Below are 22,056 nucleotides of genomic sequence, written 5' to 3' on the forward strand. Positions count from 1 at the left end.
GAAAGGTGAAATTAAACACAGTTCACCAATGATGAACTGTGTTTATCATTATAATATGAATTATAAATGTTATATGTAAATGTAAATATATTATAATATGTATTAAATATGAATTCTAAAGAAGACACTGGCTGGGTACAGTGGCTCATGCTTGTAATCCCAGCATTTTGGGAGGCTGATGTGGGCAGATCATTTGAGGCCAGGAGTTCAAGACCAGTATGGCCAACATGGTGAAACCCCATCTCTACTAAAAATACAAAAATTAGCCAGGCATGTGGCACACACCTGTAATCCCAGCTACTCGGCAGGCTGAGACACAAGAATCACTTGAACCCAGGGGTGGAGGTTGCAGTGAGCCGAGATCACGCCACTGTACCTCAGCCTGGGCAACAGAGTGAGGCTCTGTCTCAAAAAAGATTAGAACAATACATTTGACCAAAGCTTTATCATTATTTTAGGAGGTTTGATATGGAAAAAACAGTTTGAATCAAAAATCCATTTGCTTTATCACAAGAACTGTCAACTTTACATTTGTTAAGAAAAGGAGCTGTCACTAGATTTAAAAAATGATCCCATCAATTAATTACCTGTAAAGAAATTAGATTACCAAAGTGTAGGTGAATGATGAGAAAAGTCAGTAGGAGCAAAAGCAGGAAACACTCTTCTCCCATTTGTTACCACTTACTTTTGAAGTTGCTTCTTGTTGGTAGGTACCAAGAAAATAAAGGTCACATTAAAGAGACACCACCAGGAATTATGAGTAGCAATGTCAAACATAAATCTGACTTTAAAAAAGTATATTCATGAAAACACACCAAGTTCCTCAGTAAAAAATGTTAAAACATTTTATTTTGAAAGTTTTATAGAAATTTAACATTTATCGGCTTTCCTTTCCCTTGGGAGTTTCATGGTAATTATATAATATAGAGAAAACACAATGACTATTTTAGCCTTGGCCCATGTAAGATGTCCCTAAAATCCCTCAAATTTACCCCACTGCGCCATAGAAATATGTTTACTTTCTTTCGTTCTTTTTTCTTTTCTTTTTTTTTTTTTTTTTTTTTTGAGACAGTCTCACTCTGTCACCTGGGCTGGAGTACAGTGGCGCGATCTCAGCTCACTGCAACCTCTGCCTCCCGGGTTCAAGCAATTCTCCTGCCTCAGCCTCCTGAGTAGCTGGCACTACAAGCGTGCGTCACCACACTTGGCTAATTTTTGAATTTTTAGTAGAGACAGGATTTCACCTTGTTGGCCAGGCTGGTCACGAACTCCTGACCTCAGGTGATCTGCTGCCTTGACCTCCCAAAGTGCTGGGATTACAGGCATGAGCCACCTCGCCCGGACGAGACACATTTACTTTCTATGTGTGACACTGATATGAAGTCTGAGAAGCCCTGTCCATAGCTAGAGTGTCTAATATGGAATTATCTAGAACATGTGTGGTATATTTGAGTGAGGTTCAAGATATACCTTTATCCAAATATGGTGACAAATCTCAAAAGAACTGGAAAAACTGTGATAGATTTACATGAGGTCCATCTTTACAAAATTGTATTGAAAAATAAAGAATTCGGCCAGGGGCAGTGGCTCATGCCTGTAATCCCAGCACCTTGGAAGGCCAAGGCGGAGCGAATCACCTAAGGTCACGATTCAAGACCAGCCTGACCAGCATGGAGAAATCCCAACTCTACTAAAAATACAAAATTAGCTGGGCGTGGTGGTGCATGCCTATAATACCAGGTACTCGGGAGGCTGAGGCAGGAGAATCGTTTGAACCCAGGAGACGGAGGCTGCAGTGACCTGAGATCACACCATTGCACTCCGGCCTGGGCAACAAGAAGCGAAACTCTGTCTGAAAAAAAAGAAAAGAAAAGAAAGAATTCTACCACATTAAAAAGTTAAACCACAAAACTGAAGGTAAGCTAAAGTAAACAGAGTGATCAATCATGCATGATAAACTTCAAGCTGATGCCATAATTGTAATTACATGGTAACTTGAAGAAATATCGGATAGTAAAAGCCTAATGATTATATAACATGCTAATCTGAGTTATTCGCTTTGAATAATGGTTATATTGAGGAATTGGTGAATTTTTCCCTTTGTTCTCCTGCTTGCTTTGCTGTTTTCCCTAAATATGTCTGCTGAGATGAACTAAAGAGAATATTTTTCCATCAGGTTCTCTAAAAATCTACCAGATGGGATCTCCCAAAGAATCCAATAGGAAACATACTCTTCTAGGAAATCACTGGAGGTCCCAAACCACTCTAATATGAATGATACCAGACCTCAAAGCTAACATTGAAAATGTATAGGTAAAACATCAAATAGCAGGCAGCAAGACAGAATACTACAAGCTTTTACTTTTTCTTTTTTTTTCCTTTTTCCAGTCTTGCTCTGTTGCCCGCCCTGGAGTGCATTGGTGTGATCTTGGCTCACTGCAACCTCTGCCTCCTGGGTTCAAGCCATTCTCCTGCCTCAGCACCCCGAGTATCTGGGATTACAGGCACCTGCCACCACACCCAGCTAATTATTTTGTTTGTTTGTTTGAGACAAAGTCTTGCTCTGTCGCCTAGGCTAGAGTGCAGTGGCGCAATCTCAGCTCATTGCAACCTTTGCCTCCCAGGTTCAAGTGATTCTCCTGCCTCAGCCTCCCGAGTAGCTGGGACTACAGGCATGCACCATCACACCCGGCTAATTTTTATATTTTTACTAGAGATGGGGTTTCACCCTGTTGGCCAGGATGGTCTCGATCTCTTGATCTCGTGATCCTCCTACCTCTGCCTCCCAAAGTGCTGGGATTACAGGCGTGAGCCACCACGCCCGGCCTAATTCTTGTATTTTTAGTAGAGATGGGGTTTCATCATATTGGCCAGGCTGCTCTCGAACTCCTGACCTCAAGTGATCCACCTGTCTCGGCCTCCCAAAGTGCTGGGATTACAGGTGTGAGCCACTACACCCAGCATACAAGCTATTTCCCTATAATATGTTGGATCACTGTTAGTACCTGGTTATACAGAATTTTCATTCCAGGAAGCACAAATGTGATATATTTACAGTAATAATGGTCAGCAGCAAATCTTTTCCTTGGGGAGGAAAGGGTGAGAAAAGAAAAAAGGAGGAAAAGAATCTACCATATAGGCCATGATAATCTTAAATGCTCTAAGCAAGCCATGTAATAGGCCTTCAAATGCATTAGAGATACATTAAAACATATTTGAAATGACATTTCCAGCATCTAAGAGTGCTTGGAACATGAATTTTAAAAAATAGTAGCAATAATTATTATTGCTGTTGTTATTAATTCTTATACTATTTTAGAATAATAAAGGAAGTCAAAGACACTGTATCTCTAGGTCTCTATAAACCTTAATAAATATATAGTTTGTAGAAAACCTTATTGGAATGTCCCTTATATTCAGTTAAAAGATAAATTAAAACCTCAGTCAAGATAGCAGCTTCTAAGGCATCGAAAACACTTATTAAGTTCTATACTCTTTGGTTATTTTCTTAATCCCAATTCTGAAACAAAAAATGAATTCAGCACATTAAAGTCAGACACTTTGTATGTGAATTGCAGTTACAGTACTATTAAGTATATGAAAAATGTCTAGCATTACATATAAACTCTGTACTATTAACATAATTTTGATTATACAAGTTAAAAAACTAAACATTTAGAAAATGTATTAATGACATCATATATACTTCACATTCAAAATCATGGATTATTCCAATATCGTTGTTAACCTGTCAGTAGAAGATCAAATGCAAAACAAAAAATTGCATCTAATTTATCTAAACTAGCTTAAAAATATAACATGGAGTTAAAACATTACAAATATTGTCTGTTGGGTTAGGTGGTAGTTACTTGAAACATTTAGAGCTACAAGTACCCTATACAGTATAATACAGACACATACTTTTTTTTCTTTGTTTTTTTTTTAATAATACAGACACACAGTAATTATAAATATGTTAAACAACTTTAACTTTGTTAGTTAACAAAGAATCCCTTTAAATTATTTTTGGCATGGTGCCTGAGGCTCCATCAAAAAACCGGATGCGAGGCGTTGCTTATTTACAGCTTCATAACACGTAGTGCTGGAGTCTTCAAGTAGATTTCCAGTTAAAATGTAGGCTTATTCATGTATTCTTCCATTGTCTGAAAGCGAACAATAAATTAGAAAAATTTTCCCTTTAAGTCACATCCTTCCTTAGACTGTGAAATCTTCTGCATTCTTTTATTTATTTGCCATTGTCGAAAACAAGTTGTCAAAAGGATACATGGACATAAAATCTTTGCATTCTAATCAAAGTTTGAGTATAATTTGTATACACATCCATATGGAGCTGGAATTAAGTAACTTTCAACTGAGAAAAAGTTAAGCTTGATCATAAAGGGAATGTCTGATAAGAGAAATACTTGGCCAGTGCAGTGTTCATGCCTGTAATACCAGCACTTTGGGAGGCTGATGTGGGCAGATCACCTGAGGTCAGCCTGGCCAACATGACAAAACCCCATCTCTATGAAAAATATAAAAATTAGCCGAGTGTGGTGGCATGCACCTATATTCCCAGCTACTCGGGAAGCCAAGGCAGGCGAATTGCTTGAACCAGGAGGTGTAGGTTGAAGTGAGCCAAGATTGCTGGCCGCTGCACTCCAGCCTGGGTGACAATGAGACTCTGTCTCAAAAACAGAACAAAAAAAGAGAGAGAGAGAAATGCCAAAGCAAAGTTGCCAAGATATCACTGTTGACTTAAGATAAACATGCTTGCTAAAATTATCAGGAGGACCACATCCAGGTACCTGTATTAGAGAATTCTGAATTATATCTGTATAACATATGTATCATTACCAATATTGTGCAGAGCATCTTTATTATGCATATTGTCAAGACAAAAAAGATAAACAGACCAAAATTCATTTCTTTACTTCTCTACCAAGTTCACAGGAAAAAAATATATAATTTCTGCCATACGTTTTCAAAGGCTTCCTCCCAAAGTATACCAATTATGTTTCTTTTTAACTTTTAAGTTTAGAGGTACATGTGCAGGTTTGTTATACAGGTAAATGTGTGTCATGGGGATTTGCTATACAGATGATTTCGTCATCCAGGTATTAAGCGTAGTACCCATTAGTTATTTTTCTGATCCTCTCCTTCCTCCCAGCCTCCACCCTCTGAAAGGCTCCAGTGTGTGTTGTTCCCTTCTATGTGTCCATGTGTTCTCATCATTTAGCTCCCACTTTTAAGTGAGAACATGAAGCATTTGTTTTTCTGTCCCTGCACTAGTTTGCTCAGAATAATGGCCTTCAGCTCCCTCCACGTCCCTGCAAAGGATGTGATCTCATTCTTTTCATACTGCCCATCAGTTACTAAGTTTGCTAACATACCCCAAAGCCATAATTTTTTTTTCAGCATTTAAAAAAAAATGTTTGAACAGACTCACAATTACAGGTAGAGTTCAAAGTTAACAGTGGTGTTGCCGGTCCTATACCATGCCAGACAGATGGGCTTTCTCTTGCACGCTCTCCTACTTCAAACATATATATTTGTGTCACACCAGGGCCCCAGGTGGAATCAATAGGAAAGCTCAAGAGGACAAAAAGTCAATCTGCCTCTTTCGTTTGAGTCACCATCTGCTCATTTAGCAATCCAAGTTCAAATCACTCTTAAGTTTAAACCCCAGGGTATATGAATCATATGAACCTGCCGGGAAATACGCGGACTGACATGGGCTGAAGAGACCAAGGCTACTGGCTGAGCAATATTGCTCAGGAGATACCAGGGCTAGAAATCTGCCCTTACCTTCAAAGGAGGTTTTCTAACTGGTTTTCACCAGCTCTATCTAGAATCCCAGAGTTCCTCTGCCGAAAAATACTTGTGTTCAGTCATCCACATTTGCTCAACAAAGCTCTCACCTCCTAAGTGGGCATTGGCCGAGACAGTCCCGTACCCCTCTACAGCTGCTGCCCATGGGATCTTTTAACTTAGCAGAGGGATCGTACGGGCCATTGGGCCATGCTGGTTTTGTGGAATCCAGAGTTTACACCATTTACATGGGAATATAAAGTTACAAGTACAAAATGAGGTACAAAGTGTACTTAGAATGAGAAAAGAAATGAGCACAGATTATGAATTTTGAAGATGACAAATACCACCAAATAAAAAACAGTTGCATGCTATTTTCATTAATTAATTGTTTGACACTCCTTTATCATATATTATATTGTATGGCTATGTACTTTTTGCAGTTAAAATATCTTACTTTTGCAAAGTTGACAAAAACCCATGACCAGATGGGGGCATTGCTAGGCCCTGCCTGCAGCCTTGAGAGGGGCCTGGAGAGGACACTTTCCTGTCTTTGTGGTTCAGTGGCCTCTAGTCATTGGCACTACTCACATCACCAGATGACTCAGTCTGCTAAACACCACGCTGGCTGCCCTGTCTGAGCCAAGCCAGGCTGTTACTCAAGCTATGTAAACGAATAAGGTAAAAGTTGGTATTTTCTTGAGCTTGCCACTTTAAAGGTTTGGGGCAGACTTTTAGAGCTGGGAGAACCTTAGTTGCCCTTACCTTTGCAAGACAGGAGCTGGAGTCTGTATCTTGGGGCCTCTTCTGGATACATCTAGCTCTGTGGTGTTTCTTATGCGTATAGTACACTGCATGTTACAACTTCCTACTGCACTGTGGTTTGGCTTAGCTGTTAACATGGTTTACGCTTTTAAGGGTGACAGTGTTGGGGTGCACCTACCAGTTTCGCGTGCATCCACACGAGGGCACACGGTATCCTATTGCTCATGAGATACAATCTGGCCCTTCCCTTCTTTTTTCCAAGACTCACCCAGGCTGGAGTGCAGTGGTGTGATTACTGCTCACTGCAGCCTCGACCTTTCAGGCTCAAATGATCCTTTCACCTTAGCCTTCCAAGTAGCTGGAATTACAGATGCACACCACTACACCTGGCTAATTTTATTACTTTTTGTAGAGACAAGGTTCTCACTATGTTGCCTGGGCTGGTCTCAAAACTCCTGGGCTCAAGCGGTCCTTCTACGTCAGCCTTCTGAGTAGCTGGAATTACAGGTGCACACCACCATACCTGGCTAATTTTATCATTTTTTTTGTAGAAACAAGGTTCTCACTATGTTGCCTAGGCTGATCTCAAACTCTTGATTTAAGCAATCTTCCTGCCTGGGACTCCCAAGGTGCTGGGAATACAGGCATGAGCCATTGCACCTGGCCTTGAGCCCCTCTTCTTGACAGGCTGTTAGTCGGGGTAAAACATCTACTGTTTGTTGCTCCCACATATTGCAAGTCCTGTGGTTAATGACCACTATCACCTTTGAGAGTTTCATTTTCTTTTTTTTTCTTTTTTTTTAAGACAGAGTCTCACTCTGTTGCCCAGTCTGGAGTGCAGTAGCATGATCTCGGCTCACTGCAACCTCTGCCCCCCGGGTTCAAGCGATTCTCCTGCCTCAGCCTCCTGAGTAGATGGGATTACAGGCGCCCAGCACCATGTCCTGCTAATTTTTGTATTTTTAGTATTTTTAGTAGAGACAGGGTTTCACCATCTTGGCCAGGTTGGTCTTGAACGCCTGATCTCGTGATCCCCCCGCCTCGGCCCAAAGTGCTGCGATTACAGGCATGAGCCACTGTGCCCAGCATTTTTTCTTTTTCTTTTTTTTTTTTTTTTGAAATGGAGTCTTGCTCTGTCACCCACGCTGGAGTGCAGTGGCAGAATCTTGGCTCACTGCAACCTCTGCCTTCTGGGTTCAAGTGATTCTCCTGCCTCAGCCTCCCAAGTAGCTGGAGTTACAGATGTGCAGCATCACGACCGGCTAATTTTTGTATTTTTAGTAGGGACAGGGTTTTGCCATGTTCACTAAGCTGGTCTCGAACCCCTGACCTCAAGTGATCTGCCCACCTAGGCCTCCCAAAGTGCTGGGCTTACAGACATGAGCCACCACACCCGGCCAGAGGGTTTAATTTTCCTTCTAATAACTTTGTGCCATTATCCACATTGTTGTTACCCCCAAATAAGTATTCACAACCAAGTAAACAGTTCCTCTCTTTTCCTCTTATCAACATCTAGCCACCACACACTCAGAATAAGCTTTGAGCATTTGGAGATTTGAGACTATGTGTCGTCTTACTAAATATGCAGGCAGGTGTAGCTTTTTAAAAGTTATTATTATTCTAAGAAACTGTTATTAAGTAGGAGTTAGAAAAAAGTCTTAGGGGCTACTGAAGATAGACAGCTGTTCTCACAGCTAAAGCAATGTCACAAAGGTCTCCCTTAACCTTCAGTTACTACAAATATATGATTGGGTCCAAAACACAGGGGAAAAAAAAAAAAAAGCAGTAATTGTTTTCCTTTATGCAAGTATATTACTGGCTCCTATCCAGTTTAAACTTCTTAAGCAGGCAAGATATACAAAGTCAATTTTTCAACAAGTTCCCCAAAATATTCATTGACTTCACTGAATACCAGAGCCCAAGAGAAGGCTAATAACACGCTCTGTATTTGGCAAGTTTTGTTAATGCAACAGAAGAGACTGAGAGGGCGGCCATGACATTGCCTGCTCACAATAGGGACACCAGGGCTAAATGCAAGGTCCCCTGAGACCTACGCATCAAGCCCCTCCACTCAATCACCAGGAACATGAACTACCAATTAGCATTTAATTGTAAATGAGCTCGTTCTTGGAATACCTAACTCCTAGACTTAAATGGAACTAGCAACACCGAATTTATGACAACCTGTTTCCTAATTTGAGAGGATTTCCAATTAACCCAGGTGTGCCTTGGCCCCCAATTCAGTTTTAATTACTGAAGTGCCACAGACCCCGTTAAAAAGTCTGTTTCTCCTGTGAGGAGATTCCACAGTCAGGACCCTGAGGTCCTGAAGTTAAAAAACCTCCGCCCCCTCCACCTGCCACCAACTCCCAGTATATTTTATGAAACACGGTTTTGTGAAATTTCCAAACCACCGATTTCTCAAATACCTTGTAAAGTTTTCCTCCCTGTGGCATTTGGAGACGGCCAAATCAACATCAGAGTTTAAATGCATTTTTTGAGGTGAGACACCTCTGGTAATGAATGCATTGGCCTTCTAATAGGCACACGCAGCTGCTTACGGCACCCACTCAAATAGATGTTTCCCTCCACATCCATTCACCAGAGGACTGATCCTCTGGCTGGGCGGGAGCAAGTAATCAGCCTAAAGATGCACCAAAACAGTTGCTGGGAGTTCACACCTAATGGTGTTTTGTTAATTTAATCACCCTATTCCAAATAGCAGAAAAAAAGTAGCTTTAATGCCAGTTTTGCTTACTTATTTATTTATTTAGATGGAGTCTCGCTCTGTCACCCAGGTGGTGCAGTGGCGCTATCTCAGCTCACTGCAACCTCTGCCTCCCGGGTTCAAGTGGTTCTACGGCCTCGGCCTCCCGAGTAGCTGGGATTACAGGCGCCCATCACCATGCCCGGCTAATTTTTGTGTTGTTAGTAGAGATGGGGTTTCACCATGTTGACCAGGCTGGTCTCGAACTCCTAGCTTCAAGTGATCTGCCTGCCTCGGCCTCCCAAAGTGCTGGGATTACAGGAGTGAGCCACTGCGTCCAGCCAAATGCCAATTTTAAAAAGGTACTTTACAATGCTGTGGATCCTCTTGACCTACTTATTTGAAAATAGGAAGATGAGAAGACCCACTGAGGCTGTGGGAAGAAGAATCTAGAGGTGGCCGGGCTGGGATGGAAACCAGGCCCTCAGAGCATCTCATCTGGGACGGCAGAGGTCAGTGAAGTGCTCTTTCTCACAGTGTCCTGGGAGGAATGAAGGGGCTAATGTAGGTAAGTTCCTTGAGGAATTATGATGTAAATCTGTGCTGCTTCTAAAAGAACATTCCCACTTTATTTTATATAGAAATCCCAGAGTCCAGGGCAGTACCAAATGGATGCTTCTGGGCCCATTTACACCTTGGCAAGCAAGCCTTGGTGTTCCCAATTTCTTTATGCAAACAGGAGCACACACACAGCCTTCCCAAAAGGTGTAAGAAATTTTAATTAAAATGATAAATGCCATGTTCAATAATAAAGCTTTAATATCCCTGGCAAACAAAATAACAACGTACTGCTATTCTCCTTTCCCAGGGCAGCACAGGTATTTTAATGAAAGTCTTTTTATACATCTCATAAAATTATTCTTGAAAAGAATAGCACTAAGTATTTGATACCTTTTTGGCAGTGAAGGACTCTTGCACTCCAAAGCTCAGCCAAATGTGAAGAGCAAAGACTCTAAAGCCCAATTACCTGGGTTCAAATCTCTATTCCACACTTCCTAGCTGTGTGAAATTGAGCAGGTCATTCAACCTCTTGGGGTCTCGGTTTACTCATCTGTAAAGTGGGAGTAATACCACCACCTACCTTTTCGAGTTGTTGTGAGAATTAAATAAGCTAATACATATAAATAGTTCAGAAACTGTACCCAGCACAGAGTAAGTACTCAATAAGTCTTGGTTAATATTATAATTATTAACACCATCATCATCATCATCATCATCATCATCATCTTTCTCTCATGGTTTGGGAAACTGTACTGACCTCCTGTAACATATCAGAGTCTTCAATGGCTTTGACAGCAATTTTCTTGGATGTTTCCTGAATTTCTCCACCTATTATAAACTCGTCCAGGATGAAATAAGCCTTTTCAAAATTAAAGATAATATCCAGCTCGCAGACCTGGTAGAACAAAAACAAATGTTTTGATAAACTTGCAGTTGTATCAGGGGAAACATCTGCCCGAATCTCGAGCTGTTTCGGTTTGTACTCATGTGGCATACCAAAAATTAAAATATCAGATGGCATTTTAAGGACAGAAAAAAAGAACAGGGAATGCCAGGCCTTTAATAAATGGAATGCCACATTCTATTAAAGCAAAGCATGTCCTTAGATAATTATGTTTTGTGTTGCAACAGGAAATTTGAGGCTCAGTAAGGGAATGAGGCCACTCGGCTCCTCTTTCTATCTGCACCAAGAAAACTGAGCCACAGCTGCATTCCAGGCAGGAGGGCACAGCTTCATTGCTCCTGCTCTCTGCTCTATAAATCTTGGCTTCTAGCTTTAGAACTCTCTCAGAAACTAACTCTTCAGAGGAAAATTAACTCAACTGTGCTAATTTTTCTCAAAATTATGTCACAGCGCCAGTGGTTCTCAAACTTATTCCAAAGGCTCATTGAAACACACGGTGCTGCGGCCCACCCTCAGAGTTTATGACTCAGGAGGTCTAGATAAGAACTGAGAATCTGCACTTTTAACAGGTTCCCAGGTGATGCTGAGGCCGCTGGACTGTGGGATTTCACAGCAAGAACCCCTGACACACAGCAAAGCAGAGTCTGATAGATTTTGGTGTTTATTTCAGTGTAGCAAGTATGGCAAGATCGCTCCCATCATCCAAATAAGGGTCATTTCCCGTGTTCACACACTATCCTTGCTGTCTTACTCCCTACTTATTCCTCTACTCACTGACACCTTCTCTTTCCATACCATACCCCACCCACCCAACTGAAGCTGTTCTCTTGAAACTCTGCTCAGTGAGTTTCCAGACTGCATAAATGTCTTCTTTTGAGAAGTGTCTGTTCATATCCTTCACCCACTTTTTGATGGGGTTGTTCTTTTTTCTGTATGTTTGTTTAAGTTCTTTGTAGATTCTGGATATTAGCCCTTTGTCAGATGGACAGATTGCAAGTTTTCTCCCATTCTATAGGTTGCCTGTTCACTCTGATGATAGTTTCTTTTGCTGTGCAGAAGCTCTTTAGTTTAATTAGATCCCAATTGTCTATTCTAGCTGTTGTCACTAGTCATTAGAAAAATACAAATCAAAACTACAATGAGATACCATCTCACGCCAGTTAGAATGGCGATCATTAAAAAGTTAGGAAACAACAGGTGCTGGAGAGGATGTGGAGAAATAGGAACAATTTTATACTGTTGGTGGGAGTGTAAATTAGTCCAGCCATTGTGGAAGACAGTGTAGCGATTCCTCAAGGATCTAGAACCAGAAATACCATTTGACCCAGCAATCCCATTACTGGGTATATACCCAAAGGATTATAAATCATTCTGCTATAAAGACACATGCACATGTATGTTTATTGCAGCACTATTCACAGTAGCAAAGACTTGAAACCAACCCAAATGCCCATCAATGACAGACTGGATTAAAAAAATGTGGCACATATACACCATAGAATATTATGCAGCCATAACAAAGGATGAGTTTCTGTCCTTTGCAGGGACATGAAGCTGGAAACCATCATTCTCAGCAAACTAACACAAGAACAGAAAACCAAACACTGCATGTTCTCACTCATAAGTGGGAGGTGAACGATGAGAACACAGGGACACAGGGAGGGGAACATCACACACCAGAGCCTGTCATGGGGTGGGAGGCCAGGGGAGAGATAGCATTAGGAGAAATACCTAATGTAGATGACAGGCTGATGGGTACAGCAAACCACCATGGCACATATATACCTATGTAACAAACCTGCATGTTCTGCACATGTATCCCAGAACTTAAAGTATAATTTTTAAAAAAGGGGAGGAGAAAAAAAAAAAGAAGAAAGTCTCCAGACCTCCGCAACGTTTACCTCTCACCTGCATGTGGTCCTCTTCACCAATCTCTGTTCCTTGAAAATCTCTTCTCCTTTGCTCTCCTAATTTTAGCAATACTGCTTAATGCCTGTTTTTCTCGTCTATCTCTGATAATTCCTTCTCAGATTCCTTGGATAATTTATCTCCCTCCTACCCTGCATTTGCTTAAGAAGTATTTAAGGTGTGCCTAGCACATATCAATCAACAGAATAGACAAACATCTCTGCTTCATGTTACGTATATTCTAGCCACCCATCTTCTCCTTGAATATTCATGTTCCTCAAGGGAGCCTCTTCTCTTTGCAAAATGCATTCTCCTGGATCATCTTGCTGGCTCTCTACAGCTATGTCTAGCATGCGGGGAGCTCAACAAACCTAGATGACTAGCCCTGATCTCCCTCTGGGCCACTAGTCCAATATTTTCACCCACTAACTAGACATATTTACTTGCCTATTCCTCAATCCATGTCCCCATGTTCCAAACTGACATCAAGATTATTCTTTTTCCTTTAATCCCTATTTTGCTTAGGAGTTGCAACCTCTTTCTAACTGCGCCATCTAATTCATTCTAGAGTTCAACCAACATACTTCCCCTTCCCCACTCACTCCTCTCCCTCCCTTGATCTCATCCCTCTGGATTTGGTCATCAGTTCCTACTGATTCTATTGTCTAAATAAGTCCCTACCCTTCCTCCCTTCTCTGCTTTCACAGCTGCTGCTCAGGCCTGCAACACTTCTCAATCAGGCCACTGCAATGACCTTCCAGGTGGCGGCTGTGCCTGCTCAAGACCACTGACCACTAATGCTTTGCTAAAATGCTGATCTTGTGCCTCTCTTGTGTAAGGTCTTCAGGACAAAGGCATATAGGAATCTTTACCAGCCTAGGCCCTGCTGTCTGGTTTCCTGTGCCAGTGCTCATCCGTGCATCTGACACACATGCCACAAACTCAAAATGTCACGGTGCTTTTTTGTGCCTTTGCCCTCTGCACATTCCAAGAATTCTTGGATCGTGTCCTCAAATGTCCTTTTCTTTATTCTCCTGCTGGCAAAACAAGCTCATTTTTTCAAGGCCAAATTCAAAAGTCAGGCACATGGCGATTCCCCAAATCCCCTTTTCCCCATTCAAATTTCATATCACTTCCTGTGGGTTCTCACCTACATCTTCTGTGCACTAGTTTATGCTTATTGATTACTAATCACTCCCCTCATACTGTGAGTTCAGGACAGAAACTTTGTCTTCATCATCTTTATATCCCTGGTTTCTGGCACATTGTAAGACACAAAAAAATGCTTGTAAGATAAATGAAGGAGCAAGTTTAAATAGAGGTCTTGTCCAGGCACGGTGGCTCATGCCTGTAATCCCAGCACTTTGGGAGGCTGAGGCAGGTGGATCACTTGAGGTCAAGAGTTCAAGACCAGCCTGGCCAACAAGGTAAAACCCCGTCTCTACTAAAAATATAAAAATTAGCCAGGCATGGTGGTGCACGACTGTAATTCCAGCTACTCAGGAGGCTGAGGCAGAAGAATCACTTGAACCCGGGAGGCAGAGGTTGTAGTGAGCCAAGATCATGCCACTGCACTCCAGCCTGGGTGACAGAGCAAGACTCCTTCTCAAAAAATTAAAATAAATAGATATAGGCCTTGTTTCTAATATGCTAGAGATTAATGGCATCCCAGATACAATTCTATGGTTGTACTGAATGCTATAACTTTGCATGAAATAGATGTCAATATTTTAGCAAATTCCTCCATAATTTACAAGTTAGGTCAATAAACTAGCAAACTCCACAAGGAACATGGTTTAAGTTGACAGATCCAAATGAATCCAACTTCTGCACAGAATTACCATGGCATACTGGGGGTATACCATTGTTCATTTAAGCAGTTCCTTTATGGATATGGGCAGACTTTGGGCTGTTTCCACTTTTTATTCTAAATGATGCTGCCATAATTTTTGTTGTGTATTGTACACTAATTTGAGTATAGCGTAGGAATAAATTCCTCGGGGAATTGTTGGGTCAAAGGATTTATATCTTTAAAACTGATAAATACTAAAATGTGGTCCTCCAAAGTAGTCTATAAAACTTAAAAGTTTCACTAACAGTAGGAGTGATTACCTGTTTACGCCATCTCCAGCAGTGGATAGTCTCTAAATTTTCAGATGAACATTAATTCAATTCGTACTTCCCTGCTTATTAGTGAGACTGTACATCTTATTAGATGTGCACTGGCCTTTTCCATTTCTTGCCTTGTCTACAAATTGCTTCTTAAAGACTTTGTTTTTTTCTATTGTAATATTTATCTTAGAAATTTGAATGATTCTTTCGGTATCACAGATACTGTCTCCTTTCCCTGCTGTTGTATATGTTGCAAGCATTTTCTATGTAGAAGCTGAAAAGAATGAGGTAGATTTACATGCACAAATATGGCAAGAGCTCTAAGATAGACTAGTAAGGGGGAAAAAAAGAAAGTTGCAGAATAATATGCAGAATGAAATCCCATTTTTAAAAACTATGTGTTTAGAGGGGTATGTAAAAATATGCATCATTTTTGCAGTTTTAAACAATAGAAAGAAACAAAGAGAAATCACAATAGATCAGACATCCATGTACATGAAAGAAGGTACGAGAAGTAAGCAGTTACCAGAGGTCAGAAAAGGCAGAAGTCAGGAGTTACAGTAGCAAGCTGAGGAACCTCAGAGTTCATGGCAGGCGTAGACCAGGAATCCAAGACAGACAGGAGCCTCATTAGGAGAAACAAACAATTAAAATCCTGCAAAGTGAACCTGACAGATACTAATGAAAATTCTCTAGGAACTTCTTATACCCCACTTTGACGTATCTCCAGGTCTGGGTCCTCCAGCAGCCATGGGGCAATTAATTTACTGTACTAGTTTCAAGGGATAAGGGTAAGGTAAGGTGGTATGCAGAGTTAGAGACACGATACACACACACACACACACACACACACACACACACACACACACCCCTTGATATACAGTTACTATCTTTAGATCTGAAGAGAAATGAATATGCAAGTTCCATAGGCATTATAAAGAATGTTACAACTGAGCAACTATTTCACATACAGCAACTGGAAAGTGCTACCCTATGGTTATTCTTTGAGTCTGCTGCCATCTGAGAATGAGAGAAAACATCCAGGAAGACCCTTAGACCAGTTCATATTCAATTTTTTTTCTTTTTCTTTTTTTTTTTTTTCTTTTTTTTTTTTGAGACAGTCTTACTCCATCACCCAGGCTGGAGTACAGTGGAGTCATCTCGGCTCACTGCAACCTCCACCTCTTGGGTTCAAACAATTCTTCTGCCTCGGCCTCCTGAGTAGCTGGGATTACAGGCATATGCCGCCAGGCCTGGCTAATTTTTTTATTTTTATTTTTAGTAGAGACAGGGTTTCACCATGTCGGCCAGGCTGGTCTTGAACTCCTGACCTTAAGTGATCCCCCCCACCTTGGCCTCCCAAAGTCCTGGGATTACAGGCATGAGCCTCCGTTCCCAGTCCCAATTCACGTTTCTGAAGTACTGCTTAATTACTCACACCTGTAATCCCAGCACTTTTCAGGGACGGAGGCAGGCTGATCACTTGAGGTCAAAAGCTCAAGACCAGACTGGGCAACATGGGCAAAGATAGAAACTATCATTTAACTTTATCTTCAATGTCCTAGCCTTGTGCTCTACTGTACTTTGGCTTCAGGTTCTTTTCTTACAGCAGAATTCATGATGCAGTGAGATTATTTCTGGCATTTCACCAACTGAATCCTTTTGGACAGAATCTAAGAAGCACATGTCCTTATTAAATTATGCTCTAAAGTAAATACAAAATGTTTCAAGTTACATGCAGCAAATGCTTCAAATAACAGTAAACTATGTAAGTACCATAAAGCTATATATAAAATAAGAACAGGCCAGGCACAGTGGCTCACACCTGTAATCCCAACACTTTGGGAGGCCGAGGTGGGTGTATCACCTGAGGCCAGGAGTTCCAGACCAGCCTGGCCAACCTAACGAAACCCCATCTCTACTAAAAATACAAAAGTTAGCCAGGCGTGGTAGTGCACGCCTGTAATCCCAGTTACTAGGGAGGCTGAGGCAGGAGAATTGCTTGAACCCAGGCGGCAGAAGTTGCAGTGAGCCGAGATCGCGCCATTGCACTCCAGCCTGGGCGACAACAGCGAGACTCCATCTCAAAAAAAAATAAAATAAAATAAAACAAGAATAATTATAATGCAATGTACAACTATATAGCAATGAAGAGTTTGTTGAGTATTGCTATCACGCCATCTCTTTGCCCCTCCCAGCAGCCCTACAAGGTTAGCAAAGTAAACACTTCTCTTAACCTTTTTGAGGGCCATTTTTCTCATCTGTAAAACAGAGATACATGATAGGCCCCAAATCCTTGAACTGGTGAGTCAGTGAGCCTACACCGGCATCTGGGGTACTCATAGCACTCTTCCCCAACAGCAAAAAACAAACACACAAAAAACTCCCTACATCAAGTTCAAAAGCTCTCTGGGACATCAACACCCTCACACATGGAGGCACCAGTAAAAATGCACACTATAGTCTGTAATGCAGAAATATGGCAGGTATCTAAATCCTCAGACTCTTATCTGGCATGAGACTTTGAGGCATTTCCCCTGAGCCTCTATAATTTGGGGTTAATGCTACTTACTGAAGATTGGAAGATTAACTAGTTAATCCTTGTAAATCTCCTTGGAATTGAAAAGTGCTAAAAAAAATTATATATTTTAAATTAGTAGCCAGAGATTTTCATCCATCTGTCTTCAGCAGATAATATTTTCCAGTGTTATAAGAGAAGCTCAGTACCAAGTTTTCCCCTAGATAACATTATATAAGGGCAGAATTCAAGGAAAGCTTTAGTATTAATATGGGAGGAAAAGAAAACCAAAGAGAAATATTTTATTGCTGAGATTATGTCAATGAGAATCAGTACTGGAAGTCTTTGCTCATTACTGTTAATTAATAAGAACTGAACTTCTACTGGGCACACAGCCTTGAATTGCTCTTAGCTGCTCTTAGCTTAATGAAAGATTCATTGAATTTTTTAATAAATTAAATTTTGGTACATGACAAAGACAGAGCTTCCAAAGGTATACCAAAATAGAATGGAAAATTAATGTTAGAGAAATGGGAATTCATTCTGACTCTCTTTGTACTTTAACTGGGTTTAGCATGGGCGAAGGTCACTCAAGTTCTCTTGAGAAGCAGAATGCCCTGAGATGTCTGGTTGAAATTTGATCAGATAGATTGAGATCAAAATTCAGCCACAATTCACATTATCACAGTTGGTTTAATCTATGAAAATGCGACAGGTCAGGCCAAAGTTCAGAAAGGAGAAAGAGAAGGCAGGTTATGGGAATGCTCAGACCTCAGGGAAACTTCTTCAGGCTCTTGCAAAAGGCAAAGTCTGTAGTTTATTTCAAAGAAAAGTACAAAAATGTGAGAATTCATTTGAATAGTAGAAAGTATTAAATTAAATAATATGTTTGAAAACGTGCTATTATACATTTGCAAATTTTTCCTTTAAAAAAATGAAAATAAACTTAGTACACCAAGAGGAGAAAGAAAAGATGGTCTAGTTGTCTTATTGCTGTTATATACTGACCAACAACCTGAAATCCCTGAAGCAACATTTTAGGTCTTACAATATCATTTGCAAGGGGGAAGAAAAGGGAGGGAGGAAAAATTGTTTTAGAAATCTATCCAGTGTTCATCCTTATGAAAAGTGTTGCAACAAATTTGATAAAATTTGTTCAATATTGCAAATACTGCTCATTCTGTTAACGAGAATAACCAAAAAAAACTCTTCTGGAAGCAGATTATCATAACACTTAACAAAAATCTTCAGTGAGTAAGGGAAGAGGGTATTAAGAGAAGAAAATGCTTTCTAAATCCAGTGATTTATTTCTTGAGACTGTTAACTGGATTAAATGTTTTGGAACATTTGCTATCAGATCTGGCCCACAGCTGTTACAAGTTAAGCGGTGGGGGTATAAAGTGAGTCACAAAGCATGGTCTCAACAGAATTGCAATTTGGTGGTCGAGCAAATTGGGTGCCAATGAGGGACACTCCAAGGTCATTCCTTGTTGCTGGAGAACTCTCAGGTATATAAAAAGGGAAATGTCGCCTGGAGGCGGTGGCTCACGCCTGACGTTGGGAGGCCAAGGCAGGCGGATCACCCGAGGTCAAGAGTTCAAGACTAGCCTGGCCAACATGGTGAAACTCCATCTCTAATAAAAATATAAAAATGAGCGAGGCATGGTGGCGGAGGACTGTAATCCCAGCTACTCTGGAGGCTGAGGCAGGAGAATCACTTGAACTCGGGAGGCAGAGGTTGCAGTGAGCAGAGATCATGCCATTGTACTCCAGCCTGGGCAACAAGAGCAAAACTCTGTCTCAATAAATAAATCAATCAATAAAAAAGGGAAGTGCAATAAGGCTGGAGGAGTGGTCAGGGATCCATGCTTTGAAAGGTTAAACGACAGGCTAAGGAGATTGACTTTATTTATTGTACATGATGGAAAGTGGCTGTGAAGGAATGCCACACCTATATCTGGGTTTTTTAAGGAAGATGGTAACTCATAAGGCAAGAGGGCGAACAGAGAAAAGCTCAGAGGCATAAAAAGCCAGGTAGGATGTTTAAGAGAAAAGCAAAATTGAAATTCCAAGTGAACCTATACCAGTGAGAGTGGAAAGAAGGAAATGAATGTCAGCCCAATTTGAATAGATAGAGGCAGATTCCGGTAAAGTGTAGAAAAAGACAAAAGAAACAGCATCCTTTTGCACGGAAGGATCCTGGAACATAACAAATTCCAATCACAAGACAGAACAGATTTTCAGTAGATGAGTTTGGTTCTGGACCATGAGAAGCCCAGTGAAGACTGTCACCAACCAGGGGAAGAAGAGTCACATAGTAAGGGATTTCCAGGGCAGAGAGTCAGTACACACAGAGTTAGGAAGAAATGAGGGCATTTAGGGATGGCTGAGTAGAAGAAACCAAGGAGGGGCCTTCAGAAATAACAGGACAAGAGTCAGCAGAAATCAATGTCATGGCAAAATCAAGAATTTAAAGAAAGCGTCATGGTGAACAAGGGTACGGTGCTGCAGCAAGAAGCAGGTGAAGGCAGGTGAAGACTCAAGAGGAATCGCTGGTGTCAACCCACAGGAGGGTTCAGTGGTAACTTGCTGATTTCCTTGGAGAGTCAAGATGGACCCATGCTGTAAGCACGGCCAAGTGAATGAGTTCTGAGGACAGGAGCACCTAGTATAGCATATCGCTTGGCAGAAAGTGCAAAAAGATTATTGAATAACAATGTGAAAGAAAAGGATCTGGTTTTGTTGTTTGTTGCTATTTTTCTTATGCATAAATAACTAAGAATACTTATAGCTTAGAAAAAAAGCCAGAGAAAGGATAAAAAGTCAAAACAGAAAAGAGATGACAATGTCAATGAAGTATAAAGAACAGAATATCAAGAAATCCTTCAGAGTTAAATTCTGGTTCACTGAAATAAGGTCTCTGGTGCATTTGTAGTTTGAAGATAAAGATATATCCACCTCTCGAAAGCTTTGGGTGGCCGGGCGTGGTAGCTCATGCCTATAATCCTAGCTCTTTGGGAAGCTGAGGTGGGAGAATTGCTTGAGGCCAAGAGTTCAAGACCAACCTGGGCAACATAGCAGGACCCTGTCTCTATTTAAAAAGGAAAAAGGAAAGCTTTGGGTCTTTCATTTACTGAGAATTACAGGTAGGGAGAAAAGTCTTGTATTCTAATCTTAGGGGACTAAGGTGATCTTTGGTTCAAGTTCAATTCATATTTTAGATGTGAGAGAGAAAAGGGATGCGATGAGAGACAGAACTGAAGTAAGAGCTGAGATGGGGACTGTAGCTAATCCTAACCGACAAGGACAACACTTACATTTCCAAAATATTTGTCCAGCAGCTCCACGTAACGATGCACAATCTCTAGCGTCAAGAGCTCATTGTCCTGATTTTCTATTGCACAGCAAAAATATAAACTAGCATACCTTGAAATGAAAAATAACAAAAGGAAAATATGACGATACATTAAGCAACCTGGAGACAGTTTTTCCCGTGAATATGTAAAGTCACCTCCTCCCCCCCGAGCCTCTCCTCATCCAAGAATGAAATCATTATTCATCACCCCCAATAGCCTCCTGAAATATAAATCAGAAAATATGAAAACGCTGTGGGGGTTGGATTACTTCCGTTAATTATGCATGAAAGGCTCTCAACAAAATTGTACCTTGAAGAGCTATTATCAGGAGGACAGTATCCTTTCACCCCTGGTAATCAGGGTGTCGTCACACCCCTCTCCAGCTTGTCAATTGTGTTTTGTAAAATAGAAAGCCCTGACCAGGGCTGTCAGGAGCCCACGCTCCCCACTCTCCCGCTTCACAATGGACTTCAGTCATTCTGTGTGGGCCTCCCTCCTCAACTTGTCAGACTCCAACCTTGGGCCCAGCAGATGGAGCTTTGCAGGCACTTGCTGGTAATTTAGTCCATTGAATATCAGTCTGTGAAGGTTACCTCTGTTTTTCCCAATGAGTTTTATAGACACCCTTTGCAAGAGCATATCTAAGGAGCATAACTCCTTCCAGGAGTTGCAGTGGGGTGTTGCATACAAGGTCAAGTTAGCTGTGTTCTGTTCCTGGCTTAGGCATCAATTACCTGGGTCTCCAAGGGCAAAATCATGTTACCTCTCAGGCTTAGTTCTCTCACCTATGGTGGGTCCTTTCTAGTAATGGTCTTGCCGTGGCAAGCAGGTATGGTAAAAAGAATACACAGGCTTTAAAGCCAAAAAGATCTGGATTTGAAGCCTGGCTCTAGCAATTAACACTCAATTACTGTGACTGGGAACTGACTACTAAAACTCTGTGTCCTCAATGTACTCATTACAAATTCAAGTAATAGGCATAATAAGAGCTGTCCCACCGAACACAACCCCATTTCTGAAAATATTTTATTTGGTTACTTAACAAATATGTATACTACATGACAGCAGGAATGTCATCTGTCTTGTTCACTGATGTATTTACAGCCATTAGAACAATGCCAGGAATGGCCGGGCATGATAGCTAACACTTGTAATCCCAGTGCTTTGGGAGGCCGAGGCAGGTGGATCACCTGAGCACAGGAGTTCCAGACCAGCCTGGCCAACATGGTGAAACCCCATCTCTCTTAAAATACAAAAATTAGTCAGGCATAGTGGCAGATGCCTGCAATCCCAGCTACTTGGGAGGCTGAGGCAAGAGAATCGCTTGAACCCAGGAGGTAGAAGTTGCAGTGAGCCGAGATCATGCCATTGCACTCCAGCCCGGGTGACAGAGTGAGATTCCATCTCCAAAAAA

General features: G+C 41.2%; 1 protein-coding gene across 1 annotated transcript in view; it reads right to left on the reverse strand.

The window, feature by feature from the left end:
• Nucleotides 1–1,028: 1,028 nt before the first annotated feature.
• LOC105481315 (adaptor related protein complex 1 subunit sigma 3) overlaps nt 1,029–22,056 on the reverse strand; it is an 81,008-nt gene continuing 59,980 nt past the window's right edge. The window contains exons 3-5 of the mRNA XM_011740820.2: nt 20,604–20,712; nt 10,602–10,739; nt 1,029–4,163 (exon numbers count right to left, since the gene is read on the reverse strand). Of these exons, the coding sequence (XP_011739122.1) occupies nt 4,128–4,163; nt 10,602–10,739; nt 20,604–20,712 (283 nt within the window). The 3' untranslated portion in view covers nt 1,029–4,127. The remainder of the gene's footprint in view (nt 4,164–10,601; nt 10,740–20,603; nt 20,713–22,056) is intronic.

The sequence above is a fragment of the Macaca nemestrina genome, chromosome 11 (genome assembly GCF_043159975.1).
Source record: "Macaca nemestrina isolate mMacNem1 chromosome 11, mMacNem.hap1, whole genome shotgun sequence".
NCBI classification, from domain to species: domain Eukaryota; kingdom Metazoa; phylum Chordata; class Mammalia; order Primates; family Cercopithecidae; genus Macaca; species Macaca nemestrina.